General features: G+C 37.9%; 1 protein-coding gene across 4 annotated transcripts in view; it reads left to right on the top strand.

Annotated features, from left to right (window-relative positions):
* The window catches only part of LOC103053836 (transmembrane O-mannosyltransferase targeting cadherins 4), a 75,665-nt gene that overhangs the window by 21,321 nt on the left and 37,080 nt on the right, over positions 1-17,264 (top strand). For 2 of the 4 annotated variants that reach the window (XM_088136490.1, XM_088136487.1), the window contains exons 5-11: positions 2,807-2,894; positions 6,794-6,891; positions 8,826-8,918; positions 13,128-13,289; positions 14,215-14,417; positions 16,414-16,585; positions 16,672-16,803. In XM_088136490.1, the coding sequence (XP_087992616.1) occupies positions 2,807-2,894; positions 6,794-6,891; positions 8,826-8,918; positions 13,128-13,289; positions 14,215-14,417; positions 16,414-16,585; positions 16,672-16,803 (948 nt within the window). The remainder of the gene's footprint in view (positions 1-2,806; positions 2,895-6,793; positions 6,892-8,825; positions 8,919-13,127; positions 13,290-14,214; positions 14,418-16,413; positions 16,586-16,671; positions 16,804-17,264) is intronic. The other 2 variants (XM_088136488.1, XM_088136489.1) reach the window with 2 other exon arrangements.

A 17,264-nucleotide genomic window follows, 5' to 3' on the forward strand; every position in this document is an offset into this window, starting at 1 on the left:
GCAACATCTCTTTGCTTGTGTGTACTTTGCATTGACTTTTCTGGTACATTACTAATCCCTCAGAGAGATTTTGCTTCCAAAAGATGTAGATAATTAATACAATTATTTATTTTTAAAATGTATCTTGATTGGCATGAAGATTGCATGCTATATCCAGAATTTGGGGGGGGGGGGTTACTGGTGATTGAGTGTTTGGGTTATATCCAATGATAGCAAATTGTTAGGAGAAAGTGCTGTTTGTATGGCAGAATACCCAGTTTTCATGAATCCTTGGTAGTCTTATCTCCTGATGAACATCCCCAAAATGTGCTGCAGAATATTTGGGGATCTTTTTGAACAAGAGGGATGTGGCTGAGGGGGCTGCACTGAATAGAGGTAATAAGTGAAAATTGGGGCCATATGCTAGAGGAGGAAGATTCTTTCTGTAGTGCAAAGCCACCATTGGATATACCCAATGTCCTTCTTGATACAAATTTCTCAGGAGCAGTTCCTGAATCATATGGTGATCATCTTTATGTGGTTCAGACAGAGGCAGTCCCTTATTCCCTGATGTGATTTGTTTCTTCAAAGCCAATTATGGGTACTCTGAGGGGCAAGAACCATGGTATTCAGATTTCAACACTGAGAGTTTGCTAGGTGGCAGCAGGAGGGTTGAGGTTCTTTTCCGATATCATAGGAAGAGGATAGCCATTCCATGCACTTCTGAACAGAGACTTAATCTGATCCCACCATTCAGTTGTCAGTCGAGAAGTCCTGGGATGGTGAGAGTTGCTTATACGTAGGGCCGATTTCTCATTTGGAACATGCCATGGAAGACAGGTGTATTCACAAAACTCAGGTAAGATAGGGAGCCAAGAGTGTCTGGGTACCTTAGTACCTGGAGACATCATTTTCCCTCTCCCTGGTTACCCTACCATCCAGTTAAGAGATGCTTTGGGATTTTACATTTGAAGCAATCTTGAATCAATAATAAATCTCAAAACTTTACATATGATTTAGTCTTGCTTGTGACTGCCACTTAGAAATATGAAGCAATGTCTTGCCATGAGCTGTTTTGTTGTTTGCTTTTTTTTTTAATGACTACAACATCTGAAGTTGGTTCTGCTCAAAGGGGTTGGTAGAGTGTAGATCTCTTATTTGAGAAAGCACTGTGATCCTGAAACCTGCAACTCTTGAGTGTGCAGATCAAGTTAGTCCCAGTGTGTAAACAGTGATTTACTAGTGAATCTTTCAGCCAATGTGGGAGATCAAGGAGAGTCAGCACAGGAGTAAAATCAGGGACGGATGATCATGAGTGTGTGTCTGTTTTTGAAGCTGCTTGTGAGGACCATGCATTAAGTGCATGCTATGGGATTTGGGTGGTAGACAATGCAGTTTTGGATTTTGTGAGATTCCGTTTTTTCTTAGGATTTGCTATTTGGTGATTACAGAGATGTACATAGGGGAAAAAAAACATATACAGGCATTGGAGTCTGCTATGGCCTGAATGCTCCTTCATGTCCTCCAGGCTGCTTCTCAGAAGTACAGAAAGTGGCCAAAGAAGGGTGGGTTGGGCTCATAAAGAAGTTCCAATCCTTCAGTGGGCCTGAAGATTACTCTGTCTTTGAGCCCAGGATTTCCTCCCTTGTGTCTTTTGAAGGGAAACTTCATGGCTTCTCTTATCTTCTTAGAATATTGTTGAGAGGAAGGATTTGTCTCTCCCTGTGATAGCTGACTACAGTTAGGTCACACAATTCAATCCTTCCACATCTTGTCCCAGCTTAAGTGGCTCTAAGTGCTTTCATGGTGCTATTTGTTGATATTGCCAGGGACACTAGAAAGTAGTTTTGAAGGGGATATGGGGCAGGTTTTCTAGAAAAAATGTCCTAGGAAAAATTATGGTAAGTTGATATGGTCATTTTTATTGTGCATTGGAAATTTTTCTGATGCCCTTGAGTAGCCTTCCACAACCTTGGTCCCCTACCCTTCTCAAGCTGGATGAGAAATTTTGGGAGCTGAAGTCTACACATCTGGATAGCACCCAAGTTGGGGAAGACTGACTCAGAAAATAAACTTATTATCTCACATGCTGTAATAGCAGAGTCCTACAAGGGGCAGGATGTTGGACAAGATGATCTCCAAGATATATCTTCATGCACTTTTATTCTATGATCTGTGAATCTGAATTTGGTCTTCAAAAACCATTACAGTGCATAATCACTCTTGGGGAACTATTATCAAAGGATATGCCTATTATTTTTATCATGTGCGCGCACGCATACCCTTGAAAATCAATAATATATAGGTTTCTTGTGGATATTTGCTGAGGATAATCAAATGAAAAATATTCCTTAATATTGGGTTAGTTGGTATCCATCTTCCATTACTAACAAACTCATGAAATGGGCATTTTCCATAGGAACGTTAAACACCTCACCCCTCACTGCATATTTGTGAGGAAGAGGCAGAGATCTCTTAGGCTCTGGTATGTGGAACTTAACATGTAGCCCCAAAGCTCTTCACACTTGCAGGAGTTCTTGGATTTTATTATCTAATGTTGCAAATTGCTATATCTCCTCCCTACTTTTTATGAGAATAGGTTGAATCCAAGTAAAGCTCATCTAGTGAAGTGGGAGGGGGTGAAGCATTTCATTAACTTTCACTGAAATGAAAAGGGTTTCGGTCTTGTTTAGCTCTGGCTAAATTGTGACAATCCTGCCCAGAGCCCTGGTTTGGATGGTTGCATTGGTGTAGAAGGGTGTTGCTGCCTCCGTGGAGGGTAATAGGCTCATTTGCTAACTCAGCACTTCTTCCTTTCCTTTTTAAGATTGCAGGGATCGTTGGGAGAGCTGACCTGTTGTGTGCCCTATTCTTTTTGTTGTCTTTTCTTGGCTACTGCAAAGCATTTAAAGAGAGTAAGTACTTTCCTCCTGAGAATTTTGGGGTAGACTATTCTATTTTGATGATAAACATGAACGTAATGCCTGATAGATGGAGTTTGAAGACTACAGAATGGTTTCTTTTCAGAAATTAGCATACCCAAAATGTTGCCTTGTCTCTCTCACCTCACCTGCACATGAATTAACAGTATTTTAATTAGTGACACTCTTGATTTTCCCATGACTAGTTGGAAGAATCATGGAAATTCGAGGAGCAAGAGTATTACAGCTATGCATAGAAATTACATGTAATTTTTCAGAACTTGTGCTGCAACTGAAATATTTCCTTAGTTTGGGCAAAACTTAAATTTTGTTTTGTTTTTTAGGAAAAAGAAAAGACACCCTTAAGTCAATTTAGGCTCCTGGTGATTGTCTCAGTGCCATTTTCCGGACAGGCTCATGGAAATATTTTATCATTTCTTTTTTCTGGATGTTTTTTGATTTGCAGTCTGGCATACAGTCCTGGAATACTATGGTGGTCTCCAAATCAAGTATTAACCAAGTCCAATCCTGCTTAGTTTCCAAACATGGACAAAGCCAGCCAGATATTTCCACATGCTGAGACTTTTTTTAAAGAAGCCTGTTAACTCTAGGAATACCGTGTGGGCATCTTTAGACTTTCACACACACACGTACATAGATACATACATACATACAGTAGTATGCATTTTATGTACCTGTGCACTATATGATGTACATATGATACTGTGCGTAAATGTTTAGTTAAGATGTCAGCCTGTATCAGATTGCCTTGAGCTTTCCTGTTCTTTTGTTATATAATTTCTTCTAATAATGAACTCAGATTGTTAAATGCCCAACATTTTGGAAGATGCTACCTGAAAACTAAGAAAACATTTTCAACTTAGTGACTTCCTAGATATGAGCCGTGTATACATTTTAGATGATGATGATGATGATGATGATGATGAAGAAGAAGAAGAAGAAGAAGAAGAAGAAGAAGAAGAAGAAGAAGAAGAAGAAGAAGAAGAAGAAGAAGAAGAAGAAGAAGAAGAAGAAGAAGAAGAAGAGGAGGAGGAGGAGGAGGAGGAGGAGGAGGAGGAGGAGGAGGAGGAGGAGGAGGAGGAGGAGGAGGAGGAGGAGGAGGTGGTGGTGGTGGTGGTGGTGGTTTCTGTGTTAGAGACAAGATAAGAAACACTGACTCATCTCCTTGCCTAGAAAATAAACTTTGGCTTCAGACTGGGTGCCAGAAGAGACAGGAATCCCTTTCTTTGCTGTCCCTTTTCACATGGCAGGTATTTTGTTAGACTACAGCTGTAGTTAGTATTAATGCTTAAGCAGGATAAAACCAGCATATGCCCCTCAGGGTCTCACTCCGCACATCTCCAATGGACTTAGATTCATGGCGATCAGGGGGCATTGAATGAGAGTGAGTAGGACGTTGCTGCTGCCTCAGATTCATCTTTAGCAGCCTCCCTCCTCTCTATTTCCCCTGGCTGCACTCTCTCTTCTCTACCACTGTGTTTTCCTTTTCTGCTACCCCAGGGTTCGGTATCCCTTCACTGCCTTCCCCAGCCTCTGCCCATCCCCTCCCTGCCTCCCTCCCTCACCAGCGCAAGGGCTCAAACAAAAGACACAGCTTTTTAACATTTAAGCTGGCAGAGGAAGCTCTGACTGTGATAGCGCCCTCTAGCAGTCAGAAATAATGCTGCCCCTTTTTGCTTTTCAAACAGAAGGAAGAGGCGACTTGCTTCAGTTTTTTGGTTCCAAAGAAAAAAAGGATGCAGCATTTTTTTCATCAGGAGAAGGAGCTATGCTACCAAAACAAACTTTCAGTCTATGGTGCCCGCTAATGATGAAGGAAATAGCTGCAGGGTTTTTTCGTTCTTTTCAATTGCTGTTATCACATTGCCCAAATGATAACTTCTGAAAATAAAAATAACATATTATAAAATAACATTCAAATGGAATGAAAAATCAAGGTGATAAATGAATCACCCCACTTTTTTAACATGATCCTTGACCCACTGCTCAAGACCAGGGTGGTCCTCGTGTGCCCCTCTCAGATGGTAGAGAAAAACATACTTCTTAACGTTTTCACTGTGGCGTGTCTGTGTGTAATCCTGGTCTTGCTAGCATTCAGGTCATTGCTTCTGAGCGAATCATGGTGTGTCTTGTGTTAAATCCTGAACAAATCCTGGGATAGAAATGAAAAGTCACCCGTTTTATGTCTAACTCTTTTTTTGAAAACAACAAATGAAGTGTTGAAGTCTATTTAGGCTGCAAGTTATGGATGTTCAACATAGTAAGAGCTTCAGGTATGGATGGTCAGCCAAGCCTGCAGCCTAAATAGACTTCTGTCTCATGATGACTTCACTGAAGCATAAAATGAATGTATAAACTTCATGATCTCACAGTATGAATATAATCAAGTTCTATAAGCTAGATTCTTTTCTATAAAATGACAGAAGCACTTGTGGGCATTGTATCTCTTGGAACGGGAATCAAATGCTTGCTGCAAATCTTTGGCATACGTTAAGCTTGTGACCATCTGGTGAGGGTGGCAGAGTGCCTTCCCACAATATGGTGTACCAGTTTAAACTAGGTTCAGGTGCCAACCACAAATGAGTTCCATTCTCTGACAGGAGATCATGGTGGGAGAAACAGCGTAGTTGTCGAGTGTGTGCTTCATTAAACTGATTAACACACTTGGCATGTGTGTATCTTTGGAGTAATAATTGGCACTTTTTTGTTGCTTTACTTTTTCAAAGATTGAGATGCAAAGACTGAGATGTAAAAGCTACATTGATTGTAGTGCTGCAATGTATATCTTGGTTTTTATAGAATACTCTAGCAATGAAAATACTACATGTTCACGGATTTATTGATTTATTTTTTTTAAAAAAGCAAAAATCTCCAATCTTAGCCATAAGGGCATCCAGCTTCTTCAAACTGTGTGGTGGCTTGGAACAGACATGCTGGTTCTGGAAGCATAGATCTGAAAAAGAAATGCTTGTATTTCTCATGTTTTACTCTCTAAAAGTACATCTATCTTGGATGAGCTAAAAGGGTTAGGGCAGTGAAATCGCCTACATAGGTATAGATTTCAGTGTATTTGAAGCATCCTCCACCCTCTTGATTCAGGAGCAGTGTGTTGTCACTGTCTTTCTCGCTGAGTAAGAAAGAAGGACTACAGAAAATGATGGTGAGGACAGCTCGGGGGGGTTTGCTTAGGAAGACAGTACAGAAGTTTTAAATCCATTCTGCAGAAGTATCCAAGTCAGGGCTAGTGGCTGTTTTTAAAAGAAATGAAAAAAGAGCCAACATGTTGTCTAGTTTGGTCCAAAATATTAAAAACATGCCACGAGAACCATGTGTTTTGTACTTAGGCATCTGTAATGGTGCATACTGTGTACAAAACTAAGTATCTTTATCTGGGTCCGGACATTAGTGGCATTTGAAGAGATGGAGAAAGAAAAGGAGCTACAGTATTGTGGTTCTGGGGAGTTCTGGGTAGGTTACTGTAATCAAAAGCCTTTAGTGAGAAAACTATTGTAGCTGAAATATTTTCTTTAATCTTTGAATGGTTTGATAGATAATGAAAGCTATGTGCAAAGTACTGTCTTTTCTAAAAAACTGACACTGCAGTCTAATCTGTTAAAAGCTTATGTGCAAAGCAGAATTTGTTTTTATTAATAAGCAGTAATTTTTTAACAATATAGATATGCTTGCAAAGTCCTTACTACACATCCCACCCAAGAAAAACAGGTAATGTTTTCTGTCTCTCTAAGCATTATGAAAGTAACTGAAGAAGCAATCATTTGAACGTTGAGTTTTATTTTGCCACCAGAAATACCTCTAAATATCTGTATAGATTGTCCGTTTTAGTCTTTTGTCTTCTCTTTTAAAATTGATAGATAAAGAAGGATCCCAATTTTCTACTACTTGGGTTTTGCTGAGTGTTCTCCTTGGCACTATGGCTATGCTGTGCAAAGAACAAGGAGTTACAATACTGGTAATTTTAACATTTCTTGGCAATTTAACTCAGTTCAGTGATAACTACAATGTCATATCACAAAGCATGCATTTCTTATGTGTTTGTACCTTACTTAGGGTTTCTTACAATCTCAGCAACTTTTCTTTTTGTTTATTGATTTCTGGTATGAACATTTTCAAAAGATGCGTTGCTGCTCCCCCTTGTTAATTATTACTCTTACTGTCATTGGACAATGTGGTTTGGTCCATACATTGCACTAAACCATATTTTGTTTTAACTGTGGTTGGCTACATTGACAGAGATATGGGTTTTCTGGAAATTTGTGGAAATGTTCCTGTGCAAATGACTATGATTCCAGTTAGTTTATTTATCTCACTATCCATAGCTTGCAGAAGTATTTGGGTTTCATAATTTGATGTGAAAAAAAATAATTCTAGCCTATTTTATGAGATTTGAACAGTACATTTCAAAAAATGTAAAAGCTTTGATATGTGGAGAAAAAATATTTTTGTTAGGATGTTGAGCAATAGATCATAAAATATCATACAGCCTTGAAATTATGAAACTTGCTTTGGTGGGAAATATTCTGGCCCATATTTCTGATACTGACACAGTATGCTGTGCTATAAACAATGATTTATAAGCCACAGTGACTGGATTCATCTGTTACAACCACATCATGATTTAATCTCAGTATGTATAACCAGCCTTTATATCTATAGTAGCCTTCCATTACCTAATATTTTCCAGTTAAGTTGGGATCAACTTCCAGAATTCAAAACCAGCAATTTCTGGTTAATTCAAGGCATTCACCTTTTGCTCCAGTTCAGACTGTCTGTTCAAAGATTTATTGGTTTATCGTATATTTTAATCAATTTAAAATAGTGACGCTGTGTAGCTAAGATAGAGTTTAAAAAACTCTCAGTACAAAATAATAATATAAGAAACACATAATGGCAACTCGGGACAACACCTATCAGCAGTAAATTAGCATCACCTCACGGGCTCAACTAACCTCCCGACCCCCATTACCCAATAATGATTTAGGAAGGATGAAGCCAGAGATTTTTGAAGAAAGTGAAGGCTTTTCTTTTCACTTGACAGCAGTCAGCTCTTCTATATTGTATGCAGATTTGGGAAATTGTGATTTGCTTTATCCAAATTTAGATTAAACTAGGATCAAACTCTTTTGACAACTGATTACAGCAAACCATACTTTCCCAGTATATGAAACTGAAGTTTCCTCCAAAGTAAAACTGGAAAAGAAGTATTCTGTTTGGAATGTGTTAAATGCCTAAAGATAAATCTATAAGATGATTTTTTCTGTAAAATGGTTGGAGTCATTAGGGAATATTCCCATATATACAGTAGAGCTCAGTGTTTTCATGGTCATCCTAGAGATTAACTTGATTATCAGATATGTTGTGAGTCCTTAACACTGACTAAAAGGGGCTCTTTCTGAATAACGGCTTCTTCTATTTGCTACACAAGTTGTGGGTTTTTATTTACAACTTGTCCTTTTTTCAACGTCTCACATAGCAATAACTAAGACTACAATCCTCTCCTATGTCATCTGGAAGTAAGTCCCACTAAAATCAGTGAGACATTCCTGATTTGAGATGGATAGCACTGCACTTCACGACTTTTATACTTCTGAGTATAAGGCTGCATCCTTACCAAACTCTAAACACCACTAAATAGAGTTGATTTTATCCTGGATAAGCTTGCACACACAGACACACACGCATTTATGTTATTCCAGAGAACTTTTACCATAAAAAGTGGCTCAGAAAAGGTGTTTAATAAACTTACTGTGAAATAATCATAAATATGAAATACTGCATATTTTTCCAGAATATTTTTTTTTACTCCCAGCTTTACATATCATACATATTGCTAAATTATACATATCTTCCTTCTCTTTTTCTTAACTCTTTCTTCTGTATTTTTAGGGTTTAAATGCTCTGTTTGATGCTGTCGTGATCAACAGGCTTAATATTTTGGAAGTTATTTTGAAGATACTTCATAAAGACAAGTCAGTAGAGGTAAGTCCATTCACTGTTAGATTGAATAAGATATTTTATGAGATATATCTTCTCATGCAGTCACAGTTTAAATGATAGCATCAAGAACAGAAGGTTATAACATGAACATTCTTAAAGCAGTGTGGCATACTATTATTCAATTCAATAAATGAAAATGCTGGAAAACAAATACTATTTAGAACATTTCCTTCAAAAGAAGATTATTTCCACCCTTATATTACATACTATTCTTTGACCATGATTGTGAATGCTACTAAAACTACTTGATCAAATTGATCATGTGGCCTCTTCTCAGAATATCATAATTACATCCTTTCAAATTTCTGCAGCTTAACTTTCAGGATTCATTTTCTTCCTGCCAGTTCCATACCTAACCTTCCCACTCTCTGTCCCATACAAAGCAGACCTTATCTGAAGTTTTCCAGAGATTATATACTTTGATGCCTGTTTTCTTCATCTGTGTACCTGCCATCCACTGTTCCCTTACCATGCGAAAATCTCCTGTTTTTATTCTACTGTATCCTGCTGCATTCAGCTTTTAGCTCTATGCCTATCTCTTTCCATGCATGAATATTTATATGAATTTAAGTGATTTTTTTCTCCCGGTGCTCATTTACATCAGCATTCCTCCTGTATAATCTGCCTTCAGTCACCCTGCTTCTGGGCTACATGTCTGCAGAGATCTCTTCCTACTCAGCTTTCTGGATTTCAACCTCCCAGCCTCTCTCTCTCTGCTTCCCTCTCTCCCTCTTTCTCTCTGGAGTTCGTCAACCAAATGTCTCACAGATGTGCCTGTTAGGAATTCATGGTTTGTTAGGAATTGAATAGAGGAGCATTTAAGTATGTTTGTAAATGTTCCATGACAGCACAATAATTAAGAGTCTCATTGTTTCAATGTAATTGTGATTACATCATGCTATAAGTGACAGAACAGTTCATCTGTTTCTCAAGATTCTGTGGATTAATTAGGATAGTTTTTGCAATCTGAAATACAGAATTCTGTCATAACAAGATATTCAAAAGATTTACGACAATACTGTAATGCTTCAGAAGGACATCATGTTAACAACTAGCCTATCACAAAATGTTGTCCAACTGAGTTAAATAAATGTCTTGATTATTCCAGTCTTGCTTCCACTGCATTGTTTCTATTTATTTCAATGGAATTTACCTCCAAATAAAATGATAGTTGGAATCAGGATATTAAATTTAGGAATAGAATACATACACCCCACACCCAGAATTGAATACTTTGGATCTTTCATTATAGCTGAGAAGTTCCTGCAACTCAGAATATTAAACATCCCTGTCCAAGGAATGAAATTAGGCATTGCGTATAATGCAAGGAGTATGATTTTCCATAAAAGTGCACATGGATTGGACATAAAGGTTCTGAGTTGAAATCCAAAACATCTGGAAAGCAACAGTAGAAGACATCTTGTCAGCCTTTAGGGGAGATTTGCTTCACAAAACAGATTCTGATTGCTGTTGTGGAGGGCATCAAGTAGGTTGTTGTATTCTCACCAGTAGATCAGACAACAGTAGCACTGCATATTTTATTTTACCTCACACTTCAATCAGATTGTATGACCTACTGGGGGCCAAGTTTGGTAAACAGTAAAAAATTAAAGATCACATATAGCTGAATGTTTTTAAAAAGTACCGAATTAAGTATCATATCAAAGCTTTAATGTGACATCTGTCCACAGCTTTTGAAACCTGACTGTTACTGTAATATTGGCATTCTTCCTTGATTAATTTGTTTTCTCAGTTATCAAATGCAGTGAACTAGCAGTATCAGACAACTGCCAGATGTCATATAGCATTGCATGTCATCTAGCAAATTCAAAATATTATAGAATGTCTGCTATTAATGTCAAATACTAAACACTATTGATATCTTCTGTCAAATAAAATAAAAAAATAAATATCATTCCAGGCTACTGTTGAATTCTGTTACATGACAGCTATAAATATTTTAAATATCTGTTGAAATGCAGAGGCATATTTTTTTCAAATTATGAACAGATAAAGCAATGACAATACTATACCATGTTTATTTTCATATGCATTCACACAGACATATCTGAAATAGGTATATTAATATATGTAGAAAGTAGTCTTAAATACATACGTTTAAAAAAAACCTTAGCAACCTAACAAATAATATTTCTACCAAATTTCCTTCTAAAAGTCTTCTCTGTTGATTTTAGTAGAACTGGAGTCTTTTGTTTTGTTGTAAAGCTTATGAAGTAGATGAACATTACAATTTGTAGAATTATTTCTTAATGTTTCCTATTGTGCTGCAGTACTACAAAATAGAATGCTTGTTTTTAATGACATTTTATACTACCCAACAATCAAGCCAGTGTACAAAATGTACAGATCAATAAAATCAAATAATATCAACATAAAATCAACCAGCAGTAACATCTAAACAGAGGTTTTGATAAGGAAGAGTTACATTTCTATATCCTTTATGGCAAAGGAATAGCACTAATATGATAGATGCCTCCCAAACTTTGCTACTCCCATACAGCTATGGAATTTAATTTGGGCCCTGATCCAAACCATGACACCCATCCATTCCTGCTAGCTTTCTGGAAGGCCCTTAAACCATGGTTCTTCCAGCAACCTAGGGGATCCCATGGGGAGTCTGTAAGATGGCTGTATTATGGTTGTTATTCTCCCACAATCTTGGTTTTTATTTATGTTTAATTGTTTTAATGGTTGTTATATTGTTTTTAATGAGAGCCAGTTTGGTGTAATGGTTAAGGCATCAGGCTAGAAAATGGGAGACCATGAGTTGTAGTCCTGTCTTTGGCACAAAACCAGCTGGGTGACCTTGGGTCAGTCCCTCTCTCGGTCCTAGGAAGCAGGCAGTGGCAAACCACTTCTGAAATCTTGCCAAGAAAACTGCAGGAACTTGTCCAGGCAGGTGCCAGGAGTCAAAACTGACTTGAAGTCACTCCCTCCCCCCCAAAAAACTGTTTTTAACTGTTGTTGGTTGTACCCCGCCGAGTCACATTTAGTGAAATGGGTGGCTATATAAATTTGCTAAATAAATAAATGACATCACTGATTCTTCAAGAATGGGAAGAAAAGCCCCCCCCCAAAAAAAAAGTTTGCTCAAAATTTTCAGATTTGGAGAGAATTTAATTTTCATTTATTGCAAATGCTCATTAAAGACCACTCTTTTTTAGGGGGGCATTTTTTAAAAAAGGAAAAACATTTTTTAAAACAGTTACAGTATATTGGATTCTTTTAAATGAGATTTTAAAACTTTTCTTAAAATGTTTTATAAACAAATGCACAAACAGAACCAAATTCTGTCCTATTGTACTTACTAATGGTAAATAAGAGATAAGACTGGGTAAGTGACCTCTCTTACATTATGGCAATATTATCATCCAAACATCCTTAACAATTAATTGGACTGAAGGTTGTTGAGTTCCTAATGATTTCACAAGTGTCTCTTTGTATGCTGCTAAGACCACTGTTCCATTTTTAAAAATTATTGTTAGTTGAAAAACTAGTTGATATGTATTTTTGAAAACATCCAAATCTCTCCAAGTACTAAAGAATATATATTTAGCTTATATCAAACAAAAGTGAGTTTTTACTGCAAATGCTGATTACCAGAAATTTTTCAACTACTGAATAAACAATGGTTTAAGTGATTAAGTTGAGGCTTACTGACTAGCAATTTTAATAATTATTATTTAAATTGATTTGATTTAAATCACATTTACCCTGCTTTATTTATTAAGTCTGTACCCCATTTTTTTTTTCCACCCTGGAGCACATAAATAAATTATGAACTCCAAGGTCTCCAATATTAGTCTTAATCTCTAATCATTACACACATGGCCACTGTGACTTTTCTGCCGTTCCATGAAAATGTTGAATACAAGCACAGTTCACAATTCAGAAGATGCCCTGAAATTGATGGAGCTCTTTTGAGTAGCACGGTTTCCTTGGTTAGTGCAGTTAAGCACAGACCTTTTGTGGATTCATAACCTGGCGCACTCAGAAGAGCTTGGAGCTGAAACACTATCATCTTTTTTTTTCTGCAATTTTTCCCATTTTTACCCAGTCCATGAGTACTTATCTGCTATGTTTCAATTTTTTAAGAGCAAAAAAAGCAGTTAACAACTTGGAATTTTTTTATTTTTTCCTTGATTTTTTATTTTTTCCTATTCTTTGTAGAGCCTAGTGGTGTTTAGAAAAGGACTTCTTTTCAGAATGACTCTTTTGTTATCTGGAGGAGCCACCATTCTATATGCCCGCTGGCAAATTATGGGCACAGGGCCACCAGCATTTACAGAAGTGGATAACCCAGCTTCGTTTGCAGCCAGTCCATTTGTAAGGGTAAGCTGGTAAAATGGGGCTTTGCAAAGAGTTGTGGACATTAATGGTTGTTCAGAAAATCAGGCAGGAGCACGGGGTGGTGATACAGCAAATGCTTTGCATGTACTGAGTTCCCAGTTCAATCCCAGCAATGCCAATAATAGACAAGATGAGACTGGGTGGACCAGGATCTCATTTGGCATAAGGTGGTTGTGTAAGTTTGTATCGGGCATCGTGGGGGGCGGGTTGAAATGAAAGAAGTGAAAACTAGAGGCAACAACCCCGATTGAAGTTCTTCCCCTTTTTAATAACACATGTGCAAGGAGCTTGGCTCCAATTGCATGGTCACAGTGGCCATCTTGACTTTTTGAGCCCCCCATGGAGGCCTCTGATTCTGTCAGCCTTACCAGATAGACTAGACAGGAAACATTACCAGATAAGCTAATTCTATTTTTATTGTGAAGCTACATTGACAGAATCTTGCAAGTCTGAAAGTACAATTCTCCCGCTGCCCCCTTTACAGCCCGAGAAACTAGGGAGGGTTCCTTCTGAGCCTCTTGCCCCACCCTCTATCCAGCTGTGGGCTGTGCTGCCTCTTATCTGATCATTCCCTAGGCAGCCTCTCTTCACCCTGTCTCCCAAGGTCTTCCCCACATACCACAACAGATTCACGCCTACTTCTTTCTTAACCTTCCAAGGAGCAGTATTGATCTTGGCCTGCAAGGTGGTTCTAATCACACTGAGATAACATTAGTTTACTTACGTTTGACCAGCCGGTGGAGTCTCCGTGAAGTCTCTTTGATTCGATTCAGTTTAAATAGCTGAAGTTGCTTCCCTGAAACTCAGATGCCTGAAAAAGTAGTCGTAAAATGTTGATTCCCCTCCCTGTTTTTGATGTTCCCACACCCTCTTACATAAATGTTTTCTTTTTTCCTTTCACTGACAGGCTGTAAATTATAATTACTACTATTCGTTGAATGCTTGGCTGCTGCTGTGTCCCTGGTGGCTGTGTTTTGATTGGTCAATGGGCTGCGTGCCCCTTATTAAATCAGTCGGTGACTGGAGAATAATTGCCCTGGTGCTTCTTTGGCTCTGCCTGATTGTGTTGGCGTGCCAAGCTTTGGGCTCGAAAGACAGCCAGAAGAGAAGGTAAATGCGGGTCAGCATGTTAAGGTTCTCCTGTGTTGGTAAGACATGATTGCATGACATCTAGTGCCGCTCTTCTTTGTTAATGAATTGGTGGAATCAATATCCTTTAGCAAATGCAGTGCAAATAAATATTTATAGCTGGCTTGCAGTCCCTCCCCAATCTGGGCCCATCTTTTCTTCCACTTGCTATGGGAAGGAAAACTTGGAGGGAAAAGCAGCTGCTTTATCTTCCTCCTGAGAGGACATTTTGAGCTCCTTAACTCTGTAGGAGGTAAAAAAATAATTTGTGCTCAGAATAACATATAATTGATCTGTGATGTTTTCAACACCGTTTCTTTGGCAAAACAAAAAAACAAATAAGAGAGGCTTAAAAGGAAAGTATTGATATTGGCTGTGTTATTGTTAAATAGAATTCTGCCCCAGAATGATTACTCTTTTGTTGGTAAGCAGATCCAGGGAAAATAATAGGAAAAAATCCCGTCATTTTAAAGAAATAGAAGTTGCTTGAAAGAGTTGAGTTGTTAAATAATTACAGATATTACAGGTACACCTCTGTGTTGATTAGATAATCAGTAATAACTAAATCTTTACTCTTTCATCTGCAACCGTTTTAATTGGCAAAAGTGACTGGGGTTCAGATCAGACATTTTCGGTGAGCATTTGCTTTGTTTCAGATTGCCTCTTTTTTTTAAGGAAAAAGTATTATTTTAAAAATAATTCACACATGCATCACAGTGCTCTGAATAATAGCACTTCACGTGCATTATTGTATAGTCCCACAACAAACGTGCAAGGAAGGATTATCCTGATAACGCAAGTGAAAGGAAAGTGGGCGGATTGCTGGGAAGGAATTGAAAACTTTCCTTCTATGAGCTTTCTTGAGTTTATTTATTGTACACTGTTAGCCCCATTTGAAGTCAGTCACCCTCTCCCAAAATCTCCACTGTCCCATCCCACATTGCTTAGGAGGGACCCCTGCTTCTACAGAGAGGTTTTTCAATGGACAGAGAGACCCGAGGATAAATAATTTAGTTTACTTATCTTAAGATCCGTCCATCCACGCAGACGTCGTACTTCCTGCACTGCAATTTTTTTACTCTAGACACCTCAGATTTTTTTTTCTTCACCATATTATGTTTGGCAGATATTTACATTTTCTTTGATGCTGATATTTTTCTAAGCCATCAAAATGTTTTTTTCCAGGTATATGTTCCTGGATAATATCTAGGACTAGTCTTTAATATCCCTGAATCATTAAAAGGAAGTAACTGGATTTTGGCAGTTGATCTCTTGTGCTTTGTCATCTGAAATCCTACACATTGGTGTGGTGGAGAAAAAACACAATGGAGCCATGATCCATGATAAAAAAAAGAATAATGAAAAAAACCTTGTAAAACCTGTGATACTCATAGTTAAATAGCAGTCATACTGTAGAGGCCTTCTACAGAGATAACAGTTTCTTCACAATAAGGAGGATAGATTCCATCTTCACCTTCAGGTTTGCATAATTAGAATTATTAGATTGAATCACTTTCTTCTAAATGGCTTGTAATGCTTTAACACTGAGGTTCAGGACCATGCAGAGAAGCCTATGTGACTTTCCCATGATAACTCTGTTCTTTCTGGGAAATGGGCACATAGACAAATGGCAGTGTGTGTACAATGGCATAATGACACAAAGCTTGCTGTTAGGAACTGATGTCCTGAAGTTTGACATTAGTACGTTAGTTGTGGTATGTTAGTTGTGGTATCACACTTGCCCCCCCTTCCTCCCCCATGGACACTTAATGGCACACATGGAAAAGAGCCATACAGTTATGGATTTTTGATTACTGAACCCCACTGAAGGACCCGTGATACCAGAGCTTCCAACTGGCAAAGATAGGGCTGGATGTTAGATATCTCATTCTAAATTTAGATTGGAATTGTTGTATCATAATAATGTAATAAGAATTTTGTTACATGTTCTAATTTTTTTTCCCCCCCTGCATTTCAGAATTCTTACCCTGGGACTGGGATTTCTCATCATTCCTTTTCTTCCTGCAAGTAACCTATTCTTTAGAGTTGGGTTTGTCATTGCAGAGAGAGTCACCTATCTCCCCAGTATTGGCTACTGCATTTTGGTTACCTATGGATTCTGTCTGTTGTGTAAACAAGCTAAGAAAAAGGTATGAACAACATTATTCTCATGGTTGGCAAAATGGAAAAGAGCTTTAAAAGTTGAGGTTCTTAATATCTGTCTTATTTCTCCAAGAAATGGCTGGTTGCTGCCCTGCTGGGTCTCCTACTGATCAACATGTGGCGTTGCATCCTCCGGAGTAACCAATGGAGATCTGAGGAGCGGCTTTTTAGAAGTGCTTTGTCCGTTTGTCCACTGAATGCCAAAGTAAGCTTTTGCATTTTCTAAAAATGATAATTCTATTATTTTATGATGGTAAATCGTTATAATTTCTGGTATTTGCTTCTTGCACAATCACATTGGGTTACCTGAATTATTCTCTATTATATCAGCAGTTTTAGTAATTGAAACGGTGCCTAAACTTTTAGTGAAGGCATTTATTCCTATTGATTTCTCTTAGTTCAATTGTTTTCTGTATAAATTTTCATTATATCATTTCCTAATTGGAAAACAGGACTATAGGGAGAAAAATCCTATAGGTTCTATAAAAGGCCCAAGGTCGCATTAAAACTGCATTTATTACGAAGAGTGAGTAATGTTTCAACCCTTATTTAGCGAGCTAGTTGCTGTGTTAATGATCGCTAATAAGAATGACAACAGACTCATATTTCTTGAGTAGCAAAACTAGAACACCTTCATTGGGTGTTTTAGAGAGAGGGTGTCACACC

This window comes from Python bivittatus, unplaced genomic scaffold, assembly GCF_059951505.1.
Source record: "Python bivittatus isolate LINGU-HERP-01145 unplaced genomic scaffold, Pbiv_v1 ctg000060_np1212, whole genome shotgun sequence".
In the NCBI taxonomy this organism is placed as follows: Eukaryota; Metazoa; Chordata; class Lepidosauria; order Squamata; family Pythonidae; genus Python; species Python bivittatus.